The 15,529-nt window shown below is 39.8% G+C and overlaps 1 protein-coding gene across 1 annotated transcript in view; it reads right to left on the bottom strand.

The window, feature by feature from the left end:
• LOC136261028 (hemicentin-1-like) overlaps positions 1–15,529 on the bottom strand; it is a 121,076-nt gene that overhangs the window by 29,001 nt on the left and 76,546 nt on the right. Inside the window, exons 29-30 of the mRNA XM_066054993.1 lie at positions 7,625–7,729; positions 6,686–6,767 (exon numbers count right to left, since the gene is read on the bottom strand). Of these exons, the coding sequence (XP_065911065.1) occupies positions 6,686–6,767; positions 7,625–7,729 (187 nt within the window). The remainder of the gene's footprint in view (positions 1–6,685; positions 6,768–7,624; positions 7,730–15,529) is intronic.

Here is a 15,529-nt window from a genome sequence, read left to right as displayed (position 1 = left end):
CACTTCTTTTTGTATTTGTATACCCCAAAGCCGGCCTATGGCCGGCTTTAGGGCTTTTTTTAACCTATCATTTTTTCTTTACCACAGGAAGAAGAAAAGATGAAGCAGGGTGATTTCTTTGTAGCTGACCTCTCTACAAGGTTATCCTTCTAGCTGATCTCTCTACTGGATGGCTTGTTTGTAGCTGAACTCTCTACAGGGTGATTTGTTTGTACCTGAATTTTCTACAGGGCGATTTGTTTGCAGCTGAACTCTCTAAATGGTAGTTTCTTTGTAGCTGAACTATCTACAATGTAACTTCTTCTAACTGAACTCTCTACAGGGTGACTTGTTTCTAGCTGATCTCTCTACAGGGTGACTTGTTTCTAGCTGAACTCTCTACAGGGTGATTAGTTTGTAGCTGAACTCTCTACAAGGTAACTTCTTCTAGCTGATCTTTCTACAGGGTGATTTGTTTGTAGCTGAATTCTCTACAGGGTGACTTGTTTCTAGCTGATCTCTGTACAGGGTGACTTGTTCCTAGCTGAACTCTCTACAGGTGATTTGTTTGCAGCTGAACTCTCTTACATGGTGGTTTCTTTGTAGCTGAACTCTCTACAAGGTGACTTCTTCTAGCTAATCTCTCTACAAGATGACTTGTTTCTAACTGAACTCTCTACAGTGTGATCTGTTCATAGCGGAACTTTCTACTGGGTGATTTGTTTGCAGCTGAACACTTTGCATGATTGTTTCTTTGTAACTGAACTCTCTACAAGGTAACTTCTTCTAGCTGATCTCTCTACAGGGCTATTTGTTTGAGCTGAACTCTCTACATGATGGTTTCTTTGTAGCTGAACTCTCTATTAGGTACCTTCTTCTGGCTGATCTGACTACAGAGTGACTTGTTTGTAGCTGAATTCCCTACAGAATAACTTGCAATGTAATATAATTGAGTAAATTATAAATGCAGCTGAATGCTTTATTAGGGTGACTGTTCTATTAGAGTATCTCGATCTCGCATTTGCTACACGTAGTTGCCTTTCGAATCATAACTCAGTGGTTTGTATTCCGATTCTTCTGTACTACTGCAAGGACTTTCTTGAGTTATAATCTCACGTGATTTCGAGTGATTGGCTCTCTAGTGCCTCCTGTCTTGCTGCGTCCTGCGAGCTACTAGGCACGCTGTTCGACTGCCTTCACCGACGCACGGTGTTACGAAAGGTTGGCCAATGCTTTGTTGTCGCGTGGTTTCTCGCTTGTCGCTTTTCTGCAGGGTTGTAGGAGGCATTAATTGGAAATGCGTCGCTCGTCACGACATAAAGCTGCTGTGGCTGCTGCTGCGGAGGTGAACAACGCTCCAGACAAGCTGTGGTGTTCTTGCCAACAACCAGAGAACAATCGTTTTATGATTTCGTGTGATATCCGTAGTGAGGCTTGTAAGATTTGGTACCATGGAGACTGTGTAGGAATTACCAAGGCTCAAGGGAGGCGAATAGTGCGAAATGGTGAGCAATATATCTGTCCAATTTGTTTGCCGTTCTTTTCTGCCACCTCTGAGGTAGCAGAGGAGGGAGTGGAGCCTGTCCCCTCCGTGGCGGCCCAGCTGCCTCAGTTTTTAAGTATGTCCTCCCCCTCCTTTGAGTGGAATGAAGTTGATAGTGAGGTTTTTGTGCAGGAGATTTCATCCACATACAATATATTAGTGCACTGGCGCTGTAACCTGTTTGTGGTCCCATTTGGGAGGGTTGGCAAAGCCTTTGTTCAGGAATTGGCCAGATTATATGCTGCGTATGGGGAGGGTAGTTCTCTTGAGTGTATTGCTATTAAGGCTGCTATGGTAATGTGTGCTCTTTTACTGCAGAAACCACATCGATCTGCTAAGTCAAAGGATTTTATTGCTTGTTTGGAACGTCGTCTTGATTTGTGGAAGCAAGGCCAGATTGCTGAGTTGCTGAATGAAGGAACAGTTATACAGCAACGTCTTTGTGCACAATCTAAGAACTCTACAGATAACACTGAACATTTGTGCCGTCGATCTGCTAACCACATGTTGCGTGGCAATGTGAAGGCTGCTATCAATCTCATTGATTCCACCGAGCGTTCCGGCGCTCTGATGAAACTAGATACACCTCTGGATCCAGACTCTCCTTCTTGGACTGTTTATAATGAACTTTTGAAGAAACATCCTCAGTGTCAGCCTGCTCACCCTGATATCCTCAAGCCATTGTCAAATAATGATGAAAAATTTCATCCAGTGATTTTTGATGCCCTGGATGGGACTGTGATTCGTCGTGCTGCCCTTCGAACTCAGGGCTCTGCAGGCCCATCTGGACTGGATGCCTATGGATGGAGACGCCTTTGTACCTCATTCCAGCGGGCATCTGATGATCTGTGTAACTCTCTGGCACTGGTTGCTCGTCGTTTGTGCATCTCCTGTGTTGATCCTGGTGGTATCGATGCTTTGGTGGCATGTCGTCTCATTGCCCTCAACAAATGCCCCGGAGTACATCCTATTGGAATAGGCAAAGTGGTGAGACGGATCATTGCCAAGGCTGTTTTGCTGATCATTAAGCTGGACATTTTGGAGGCAGCTGGGTCACTTCAGCTGTGTGCGGGCAGGATGCGGGCTGTGAGGCAGCTGTCCATGCCATGAGATCCATCTATTCTGATCCATCAACAGAAGGGGTGTTGTTAGTGGATGCTTCAAATGCATTCAATTGTCTTAATCGTCAGGTGTCACTCCATAATATGCAGTCATTGTGCCCTCCTCTTGCCAACATTCTCATTAACACTTACCGGAAAGACATCCCCCTGTTCATTGATGGTCGCCATATACTTTCTTCTGAGGGAACCACACAACGTGATCCTTTAGACATGGCTATGTACTCCATCAGCGTTACACCATTAATTGCCTCACTGCAGGATCCCCATGTGGCACAAGTCTGGTTTGCCGATGATGCGACGGCTGGGGGCACTCTGCGGGGCCTGCATGACTGGTGGTGTAAGCTCAAGGACCTTGGCTTCATGTATGGGTATTTTCCTAATGCTGCGAAGACATGGTCGATTGTTAAACCAGAACGTTTAGATGAAGCCAAACAACAGTTTGCTGGCACGGGAGTGAGCATCACTGTAGAGGGCAAACGTCATCTTGGAGCTGCTCTTGGTTCCCGCGCCTTTACTGAGGCATACATTACTGAGAAAGTCGAGTCATGGTCTCATTGTGTTCGCCAGCTGGTTAATATTGCAAAAACTCACCCTCATGCTGCGTATGCTGCATTTACGCATGGCTTGTGTAGCAAGTGGACCTATTTTGTGCGTACCATTCCAGCAATCTCCTCCCTTCTCGAACCACTGGAAGACATCATCTCTCTTCAACTTTTGCCCGCACTGACTGGGAGATCTATTAGTGATGTGGAGAGGGCTCTTTTTTCCTTACCTGTTAGACTGGGTGGTCTTGGTATCTGTGATCCCAAATCTCATTCTGATGCTGAGTTTGATTCTTCTGTGAAGATTACCTCTGCGCTTGTTGCTTTGATTGTTCAGCAGGAGCTAACATTTAGCATTGACATCTTGGAGACCCAACACTCGGCTAAGTGTGAAATTGTGCGAATGAAGCATCGAGCGCATGATGAGGTCGCTGCCACTTTGTGTCAATCATTACCAGTTGGTCTGCAGAGGATTGTGGCACTGTCTAGCGAGAAAGGGGCCTCCTCTTGGCTTTCCGCTTTGCCTGTAGAGGAGCATGGTTTTGCTCTGCATAAGGGTGCCTTCCGTGATGCTCTCTGCTTACGCTATGGGTGGCTCCCATCTGGATTGCCAACCCAGTGTGTTTGTGGTCAAGGATTCTCTGTGGACCACTCCATGAACTGCCCTACAGGTGGCTACCCCACCCTTCGGCACAACGAACTTAGGGATTTTACTGCTGCCATCCTGTCAGAAGTCTGTACTGATGTGTGTGTTGAGCCCTCTTTACAGTCTCTCTCTGGTGAAACACTCACATACGCTACTGCTAATCGTGAGGATGGAGCACGATTGGATGTTTCAGCTGTTGGGTTCTGGGGTGGTCACCACCAACGGGCTTTCTTTGATGTTAAGGTGTTTAATCCAACTGCTTCGTCATACCGTGCTACACCAGTGGCTTCATTGTATCGGAGATTTGAAAAGGAGAAACGTAGGAAATATGAGCAGAGGATTAGGGAGGTTGAGATGGGTTCATTTACCCCATTAGTCTTTTCAACGTTTGGTGGAATCAGTGGATGTACCAGCATTTTTTACAAACGTCTAGCCTACTTACTGTCCCTGAAGAGAGAAGTTCCCTACAGCAGTGCGATGTCTTGGCTATGTTGTCGTGTCAGCTTCTCGTTGCTCCGCTCAGCGATTGCGTGCCTTAGGGGGGCACGCTCCCACAGTGGTTATCCCATCAGCCATAGGGCACTTGACCTTGTACTATCAGAGGGTCGGGTGCCTTCCCCCTAATTATTTAAATTGCTCCCTTTAATCTCAGTCCAATTTTTGTCTAGCACTTCAACATCTAGTGCTAGGGGTGGTGGCAAGGGGTGCTGGTTACCCCGGGGGAAATAAAAAAAATTTAAAAACTTTCTATGATGAGTATTCCAGCTACATACTGATTTTCAGCTCATTGCTCTAAGCGGTTTGCCTGATAGACACGAAAACTAATAGTTTTTTAATTCATAAAAATCGATCGCTTAAATTTGACACAGGTCGGGTTTTGTGTCATATCTCCGTGGTCTTTATCCCGATTCCTTTCAAACCACAAAAAGGCACTCCTACGATGGTTGCTCCATCTACATAACAATTTTCAACTGATTCCTCAAAGGAGTTTACCCTGTAGGCGTGACAGACCTTCGACCTTATATATTATGTAAATAATCGGTCATAACTCCGTGAATGTTCATCGGATTCCTACCAAAGTTGGTACAGAGATCCGCCTTAATGAGCCCTTTAAGTGTGCCAAATTTCAGCCTGATCCGAGCACACATTCGTGTTTTATGGCGGATTTGCGAAGTGTGCGAAATGAAGAAGTAGAAGAAGAAAAAAACGAAGAAATTAAAAAGACATTTTGTTTGCTCGTATCTCGGAAATGGCTGGAGCGCTTTTCTTCAAATTTGGTGTGCAGACTCCCCTTGCTGGCCGGCACCTCTCTAGCAAATTTGGTTCCAATCGGATAAGGGATCACAGAGCTACATAGGTGTGAAAATTGCGTTTTCTTTCTTCCTGTTAATATACTCATGGGTGGCACGCCGGCTTCTTGGGCCGCACGACACACTACCGTGTGTCTTGATATATATTGTCATGTCATGCACGATCTCATGTAGATATAATCTTACTTGCTATTATGGTATCATTGTATTCTTGTTGCATGATTGTTGAACTTGTGTATTGTCACGTACACTACTGGCTTTGTGGGAAAATGTTATGTGATTAGCATTAGGAAAAAGAGTAGGCAGTGTAGAGCTTGGTGCGGTGGAAGGGTGGATAGCTAGGTAAATAAATGTATTATATATATGAGCACATATGTGTAATTTAATCCTCTATAAATGGTGGCGGTTGCCACTATTCCCAGGGGTGGGCCCCAGCAACCAACATGTTAAATGTAATTTATTGTATCACAATAAATTGAAGTTAACATGCATGCTGCAGATATCGCGATATAGCACTATAAGAACTTGCACATAATTTTGTGACCTAAGTGCACGCTATAGCGTAAGGGTGCGCTACGATCTAAGCATGTGAAGTAATGTTGAGATGGTTTCAAGTATTGTGTAATCAACAAACTGGTTTAACAGGTTTGCGGTCACGTGATATGCCATGTTCTTGAAAGGTAAATGGCCCAGTTAAAGAAAAGTTCCCACCCACCCACCCACTATTTGGATATAAATTAGATATATGTGCACATATAGGCACGGCTGCTTGTACACTATGTATAACGTATACAGTTGTTAGAACTTTTTTGTTACTTATTATATATTATTTATTTTAGCTAGGTGGTGACTGAGGATTGAGGGCAGGTGAATTAGATGCTAGTTATGTAGCTGTAATGCTTTATCAATTGATGCCAATATTAATGTTCATGACATAGCTTGGTCTGTCATTTTGGTTGCTAGTGATCAATTGCTGCAATTTGGCATGTCTTAGCGGTTTGCTATCATGACTTGCAAATGCTATGTTCATCCATCTACCCTATTTATGGAAGAACTTACTGCCCGCTTTATGATTTCCTCATTTGCCCGTTATTCATCCAAACTCATCCTCTCTATATCACATATTGTATGATCTATATATATATTGTCATGTCATGCACGATCTCATGTAGATATAATCTTACTTGCTATTATGGTATCATTGTATTTTTGTTGCATGATTGTTGAACTTGTGTATTGTCATGTACACTACTGGCTTTGTGGGAAAATTAGCATTAGGAAAAAGAGTAGGAAATGTAGAGCTTTGTGCGGTGGAAGGGTGGATAGCTAGGTAAATAAATGTATTATATATATGAGCCCATATGTGTAATTTAATCCTCTATAAATGGTGACAGTTGCCACTATTCCCAGGGGTGGGCCCCAGCAACCAACATGTTAATGAAGTTTCAAAGTTCAAAAAATGGGTCAAATTTTGTGTGTGAAAAAGGCACCCTTTCGCAGATCCAGTCACATATGATGTAAAAATTATCACAACAAGTACTAACCAGGGTTAATTGGAGGTGGGTTGCAAACAAGACCATTTTGTGTACCATTAGGATACACACTGTAATCATCGATGCATTCATCCTGTAGAATGAAAGTGTATGCATACATACAGTATGTACATACATGCATACATACATACATCATACATACATACATACATACATACATACATACATACATACATACATACATACATACATACATACATACATACATACATACATACATACATACATACATACATACATACATACATACATACATATTATAAAGTTGCAAAGATCACCATCGTAGGTGGTGGAAACAGAGAAAAATGGTCAACCTTCCCCACTTTTACTGGTCAATACTTATAAAGATTATGATTGAGCAGCCAACTGATGTAATAGAACAGTCACATTTTATTTATTTAAAAACTGCCATTTGGTACTTAAGTTATGTACTTGCATCAAACAGTCAATATACCGTATACATACAAAATTTTGAGGCTTGTAATTTTTGCAAATCAACAAATTCCAGTGGTTATATTTTTGAGGATCACTCATTTTTCATTGAGATTACCTATTTGAAACATAGAGCTAACCCTGATAATCATTAATTTTTGAGAATCAAAAAGTTACATGGATAGCCAAGCAACAATGAAATCTGTGAAAATTACATCCCTCAAAATTTTGTTTGTATGTAGTACTCTTAAAATACTCTCTTATAGCTTTGCTATTAAATACAAAATTTTTCATGCTCCAGATCCTCCAGAATGAGAATCTATGTCTGATAAAGGCTAAACTCCACTGTGTAATTATCATTGGAAAACATTGGCTTCCACACTTTGACCTGCCATGATTTCCTTCAAATTTACATATGTATGAGAGCAAATTGTTATCGTTTTTCTGTTACTATGCTCAATACATGGTTCAATTACACATCTGCAAACCAAGTCTTACCTTTTCACATTCTAGTCCAGTACAGTTTAACTGAACATCAGGGAATCCATCACCATCACTGTCTATACCACATGAACCATCTCTTCCAACAAATGGAGAATTGCACTATTAAAATTAGATAAAATTCATGAATTACATCCATGCAAAAACTGCTAGGCTGTAAAAAAGGGTGTGGCCTTCAAAAGTCTGAGGGAAAAATTGTGAAATCAAAGGTGGTGGCTAAGAAATGGCTGCAATGATGCTAATACCATAATAATTCATTCTGCATGACCATTATTAAAACTGATTAGAATTAATAACATTATTTCTTGGCTGCCACCTTTGATTTCACAGCTTTTTTCACTCAGGCTTTTGAAGGCCACACATGCAGCTTAGCTGTTCTTATAAGGACTTCAATTCTTTTTGTATTTTAAATAGCTAAACCACAGCCAGCCATAAACTGGCTTTAGGGCTTGTTTTTACCTAATTGCTTCTTATTTACAGGCACAATGATGATTATGGAAGACAGAATTTATAGTATTGTATTGCAAGTTTTACTTGACAATCTTTAGTGGAATTTTCTACTGACTGACTGACTGACTAATGTCTTCAGACAAGCGTAACTCAATTACGGCTAAGGCTACGGGCTTGATTCTTTCACTGTTTGACATCGCTTTGTCCAGAGACATGCCTTTCAGTATGTACAATGCATGCATCATGGACTTACCTAAGTTACCTTTGTCCTCCTTTGTGTCTCAGTTCTTTTTGCTGACAGCTCAAGGTGTCGATTCGCAGTAGCTAGCGTGATGGCTTCCCTAGGGGAATCATCTGTATTTTCCATGTTGATTGCAGAGGCGCTTCTCTTACTGTTCTTTGTTTGTAACAGGCTGAACATAGCCTAAAGCAAAGCTTAATGGCCATTCACTTTTGAGTCAGTAATTTATAGTCTAGTTGAGGCATGCAAATAGTCCAAATTTTTCATAATGACAGGATTGATTGCAGAGGCGCTTCTACAATTGTTCTTCTTTTGTAGCGCTGTGTAATGGGCTGAACATAGCTGAAAACGAAACATAATGGCCATTCACTTTTGAGTCAGTAATTGATAGTTGGGGTGTGCGTTCAGATGAAAACTTAACTCTAGTACTCTAATCTCTTTTGATGTGGTATGTGCAAGTTCACCAGTCATAATATTGTTACAAAAAAGTTAACAAACAAGAATAAGGAAAAATTAGGATTGTTTAGGGATCATAGAAAAAAGTAGGGAACAAGGGAGGTTGCCTACACCTGCAGATATACTAGTGAAAATTTAGTCCCTAATTCAGTCTAGATAATACCCATGACTAAAATAGGGATTAAATGTCCGCTAGTATATCTGCAAGTGTAGGCAACCTCTCTTGTTTCCCTAATTTTTTTTCAATGATCCCTAATCGAGCTTAGAATTCCTAATTTTTCCTTATACTTGTACTCTAATAGAAAAAAAAACTCTAATAGAGTGCACATTTTTCAGAACTTCTAACAGAACACACATAAAACAACCTATAGATTTTCCATTGATACATCTATGAAATAATGAACATTGAGTAGATTTAAACTAGAATTTTCATTAATAAGGTAGAAATCGTGTGAGCTGAGCAGCTGAAAACATGCAGAGATGTAGTGGTTAAGGGGGTTTGGAAGTTAGGTATGAAGGTTCCTGGTTCAAATTCAAATTCAAACTCTGGGCAACTTGTTTTCGATGTTTTTTGTACACTTTTTTCCACATGGTTAGGGATGCGGCGATTATGCCGGCATAATTTCCAGCATAATGGGTATGTGTGGGAATCAGGAATTAACAGTAGCTTTAACAGTAGGAAAATCTGTGGACTGCACATTCCGTTAAAAAGATCGAGATACTCTAATAGAGCAGTCAGAAAGTCTAATAGAACAGTCACTGAATATTATTTACTCTAATAAAGCAGTCACGTTGACATGAAATACTCTAATACAGCAACCAGCTAAAGAATTCAAGACTATTTAAAGCTTAAACATCAATGGAAATGGTCTGATACAGCAATAAACTGGCATTATTAGCCAATTATGGTGGCATAATTTTGGAAATAATGGGCAATTCTCCAAAGCATAATAGGTGATATTTTGAGCACTGCTCAAAAGCATAATGCTCAATTTTTGGAGCATAATAGCCTCATGCCTACACATGGTGACTGTCCTATTACAGTATTTTGAGACCTGCAATTTACATTATGTTGTCTATAGCTGTCCCTGCAATTTCTTTAAACCACAAAAGGTTTGACTTATGACAATTAGCCTATACACACAGAACAGTTTTCAAGTTATTCTCATAAGCAGTTTAACTACCTGTAGACATGACAAAAATAAGCAAATAATCATCCATAACTCCATGAAAGTTTATCAGACTTGCACCAGACTCAGTACAAGAATTCACCTCAATAAATCCTTAATGCATGCTACAGTTCATGACAGTTGAACTGCAAATTGCTTTTATACTGACTTTTGTAAAGTGTACAAAATTTGGCCCCATGCAAACATAAAGAAATTAAGTCTAACTTTGAGGGCTTGTAATTCACAAATGCATGTAGTGATTTTGTGGTATGCAGGGCTCCAGGACAGCTTATATTATTACAAAAACCATGTACTTTCAAGAAGGGACCATGGAGCTATATGCATGCATGAAAAAATGTGCTTTCTTTCTTCCTAGTGAATGTACCTACAAGTGTAGCATGCTGACTTTCTTGGCCACATGACACACACTACTGTATGTCTTGATCTTTGAAGGTCTGAGGTAGCGAGTAAAAATTTCTAAAATAAATCACACGATGGTGCACGAGCATATTACAGTACATATTAGGGCTGAGAGATATGATCATTTTAGTGATATATTGTGATATTTTGAAAGTATTGATATCGTAATATTTTGTAATTAACTATCATGATATCATGCCTGTACATTACTATCATTAAAAACCATTTGTTATGCAGTACTTGGCTGAGAATCCTTGTAAGAGATAAAACCCACCCACTTGGTTACCCCAGCAGAGAGGTGTGAACACCATAACATAACTTTAAAGCATGTGTTACAATAACTATCAAGGATGATAGTGGCTAGTTTGCTATCAGCTATAAGGACTTCCTGCAGGAATGCTGAGCAATACACTATGTAGCGTCAGCTATGATTGACTTATTTGCAAGTATCATGAACTGTATCATGAACTATTCAGTATCATGAATAGTGGCTTTAGTATTGATCATGATACTAAAATGGCAGTATCACTCAGCCCTAGTACATATAACTTTTCATTTTAATGCACTGCTAAGTTTCAAGCAATTTTTTGGGATTTGTAAGTGCAATTTCGTCACATCTACAGGACAAAGTGCTTACAGAATTAAGTTGACAGCAGTCTGCTTTGATCACCCAATACATGTTTGGGTTTGCTGTATTAATACTTTGAGCTACAATGGTTAACCTATCTGCACTCTAATAGAACAGTCACTCAGAACAGTACAAATTTAGCATGGATCCAAATCATGGGCACTAAATGTAAACCAAACTACTGTGTTACTAAGAGTTCATAATATTTGTATGAAGAGGAGAGTGTCTAAATGCCAGTATGGTCTGTACATACACACTCCTGCAAGTTCATATGTATACTGATTTTACTGATGACAAAGAACTGTTGATAGGTGATGTTTGACATTGATAAGTGTCAAGCTTTCTTCTAAGAGAAGTTTGGGGTGTTACTTGTAGTAGTGTGTTTGCTGAATGTATTCCAGTTAGACACTCTCCCCCACACAAATGTTATGAACTCTTGGTGTTACTGCTGATAGTTTTTTACCTTTTTAAATCTATCTTATAAATGAGGAGTTAACTTAAGTAGTAAATACAGTATAAGTACTGAAAGTTGTAGTTCAGCAGTTCTTTAGTTATGAAAGTTCTAGGAACTTCTGGAAGGTTCTATATAAGACTGCTGGATTAGAGTGCACTACCATTCTACCATTCCATTATTATCATTCTGTTCATTGTGATACTATGAAAGTTTTCATGTGTAAACTACCTCCCTATAAAAACACACATATATTAAAACACCCTCATTTTTAAACTGTTAAAAGGTGATATCTTAAAAAGCATGCTATATGAAGGGGCCAAAAATGAGAAGCATGCAGTGTTAAACTAATGTTTAAATCAAAATTTTACACCCTGTAAATCCATATCCTTTTCAACATTTCATGCATTGTTTACAGTCAGATGGTTTTGGCCTTAACACAATGAAAATTGTATCAGGACACATGATAGTGTGTCGTGCAGCCAAGTACAGCTAGTGTGGATGCACGACAGACAAGTGGGCATTTTACAGGAACCAAGAAACTCTGTTTTCACACATTCGTAGTTCAATAGTGCCTGAACAGAAATTAACCAGTTTTGCTACAGAAACTCCCTCGTGGTAGGGCACCTCCCATTCCAAATTTGAGTTGAGTTGAATCTGCCTAGCCATCAGAGATATAAGTTCATCTTATTTTCTTCGTGTTTTTCTTCTTAATTGTCTTACATAAAGTTTCTTACTTTAGAAAATTTCAGAGTCAATTGACTTCAAATTTGGAGGGCAGTAAGAGCATAGCACAGCACATTTATAGTCCATTTTTGTACAGATCAAACTAAGAACAATGGAATTATGTGCAATTTTGTAAATTGCAACAGCAATTAGTTGTCACACCTACAGGGTAATCCACCTGACGGAATAACTTGAAAATTGGTCTGTACATGGAGTTATTATTGTAGTGCAAAACTTCTGAGGTTTGAAAGTACTGAAAGTATTAGCTAAAGAGATATAAAGCAAAACCAAAAATATGGAAAAGTGCGATCGAGATACTCTATTAGAACAGTCGCTGAGAAGTAAAACAGTGCAAAAAAGTTGGAAAAATTCTCAAGGTTTTGAACCAGGGACCTCCTCATCTATATATACCCAAGCCCTTTACCACTCTGCCAATGCTGTCGGTTACTCACCTCACTTAATTTCTACCTTATAAATGCAAGTTCTGATTTAGTACACTAGAATGTTAACTCGTAAATCTATCATTGGAAAAATGTGTTGTATTGAAGTGCTCAGAAAAATATGTGCTCTATTAGTGTACTAAAAATTATGATAATAGACTATATCGAGTGTGTAGTGTGGCCAAATACAAGTGGTGCAGGTGGGTGACATACTCGTTTTATGGAACTAGAAAATGCCATTTTTATGTATCCGTAGCTCCATTAGTGTATGCGGTTGTGTAGCAATTCATACAATGCTCAACTTTTCATATAGATTCTGTAAATTTGTGTTTTTTTAATTCTTAAGATCACATGGAACTAGAAATCAGCTGTTTCCAATTTTTTCAACACTCGTTAACCACTAAAATCCAAGATGGCAGCCACCAAGATGAAAATCGATAAATATATTAATTTTTCACATGTAGGCAGTATAATAACTATACATGCCTCGTTGTAACAGAACCTATTGTACAAGTGTTAATTGATTAATTACGTGGTTTGTGGTTTTAATTGTCTTTGGACTTTGTACCCTGAACTGAATGTGCATGAATGATTCTTGGCTGAGTTCCTGCACAGCTTTTTTTCCTTTGATATTCTGCATGCTCATGCATTAACTGAAGACAACTGTAATAAGACATTGGCATGTTGAGATGCTGTGATATTTGTAAAGTATGCAGGGTTTTTATTCTGGTAAGACACATGTACACACCTACAGGGGTCTTACTAGAAAGGACACACAACCACAAACTTTAACAAACAATTTGCATATTTTGTGGGTTACAAACAAAATTCCAGCTACACAGACCATTGTTTAAACAAGTAAGACATGCATTTCTAGGATTCTTTAGTGGATAAACACCCTTTGGGTTATTTATCCACTGGCACTGCATGTCTTACGTATACTTGCTGTAGAATTTAGCTCAGTAAGGTGGACCATTTTGGCTGTTCCTGATTGCAGTGCATGTAAGTTCTAATATAGCATTGTAATCAACTATCTAATGTTTTTCTTCTCTATTTCCAGATAACCTATGGCACAGAGTGAAGAACCTCCTGAGAAAAGGGCACGCACAGATATAAACTATAAGCTATGCATAAAGTGTCAGAGCTCCAACTAAAAGAACCACCAGAATCTTAGGAGCAGTCAACCTATGACAAATTTCTGACAGCAATTCGCTTGAAAGCAGGTCTTGGGAACAGTGAGTTTATTACACTCAGTGAAAAACTTGGTGACTTGACAGCTGGTGATCTAAAAGACAAGCATGCTGTGTGGCACAGAACATGTTATGCAGCAAGCACAAACAAAGAACATATAAAATGTGACGAAAAGCGATATTAACGAGCCTGTGCAACATCTGATGGTAGTCTTCTTCACCGAACCATAGGGAGACCAGCTATCTCATCGCACCATGAAGAGCCTGTCAGTATCACAAAGGTACACTCGTTCTAAATCCATGAAGTATGATAAAAGTAAGTGCTTTTTCTACCAAGGCAAAGTTCAAGGTGTTTTGCATGAATGCCAGTCAGAAAATGTTGGAACTCAGATACAACATATAGTGCAACACTGCAATAATCCAGAGTGGAAAGTGAACTATGCTTGTGTCATATCTGACAATGATGCACTGTCTCAAGACATAGTGTATCACAAGCAGTGTATAACTGAACAGTGGCAACTTCTGAAATGCAAGCTTAAGTGTTGTGTAGACGGACTACCCTCCTCACAGATCCCTGTCAGTGGCAACACAGATGATAGTGTTCACTACATAGCAGCCGAAATGGAATTTTTTGCTGAAATACAGGAGAGTACCGAACAAGGTGAAATCATATCCATTGACGAAGCAGAAAGGGACTACGTGTTGAAGATGAAACAGCACAAAATTGAATATAGGTCAAGATATTCAAATGCCCAAACAGCACGGAGATGACTGCGACAGAAAATTGAGAAGAACGTCAAATTTGTTCAGTTCACACCATTGCCAAATAAGCAACATTCCAAGGCCAAACAAAATGCAGCAGTTGGAGAAGCAGTAGACAGACCTGACCTGCATGATGACATGAGAAAGATCTTTGAAGCTTCACTGGTGATACATAAATCGATTGAGCAGGCCAAAAAAGACCCATGGGTTTTCAATGGATCATTGGAAAACTCTTCAGAAGATGTAGTTCCACACAAACTGCACAGCATGATTCTGTGGATCTTAAAGGGCATGTACACAGTAAAAGCCGAAGCTCGAGCACATGAATTGAATCAGTCAGCAACAGTCATCTCTCAGCAAATACTGCAAGCACATAAATCAAATCGCCAAATATTGTATGAGCCCAAGTCACCAACTGCTGCTTTTCGGTCTACAATGGAAACTCCAATTACATTAGGCATTTCCTTGTATTGTGATCACAAATGGAGAATCCACAAATTGGCAAGTCTTCTGTCACTTTCTGGAGTACCAAAGAGTAAAACAGTGTATAACTCAAATTCCCAAAGGTGTACAGGAGAACATAGAGAAGCACAATGGGAACTATGTACCACCAGGACTTCACAGGCAGCAAAGACTCTGTTTCTCACTCGATAACATTGATTCCCAAGTTGACACACCAGATGGTCAAAACTCATTCCATGCAACAGCTATGGCTGTGTACCACAGAGAGCCAAGTGTAGAGGATGCCATTGATGTTGTGGTGGAGCATGTAACACCAACACAAAATAAATCTGCAAGATCTTTGAAAGACATTCCCACCACAATTGTACCTCTTATACACTGTACAATATCAGGCAGCCCCAAACCTCCAGTTAGCCCACACTATCCAGATTTCAAGATCGGAAGAAATATAGATCAGCTAAAAAGATCTGAAGTAGATGATCTTGCCTGGTTGCTAGTACACCACTT

Source organism: Dysidea avara, chromosome 7, assembly GCF_963678975.1.
Source record: "Dysidea avara chromosome 7, odDysAvar1.4, whole genome shotgun sequence".
Taxonomy (NCBI): Eukaryota; Metazoa; Porifera; class Demospongiae; order Dictyoceratida; family Dysideidae; genus Dysidea; species Dysidea avara.
Note: the sequence above shows the minus strand (reverse complement) of the source record. Positions and strands in the feature narration are given on the sequence as shown.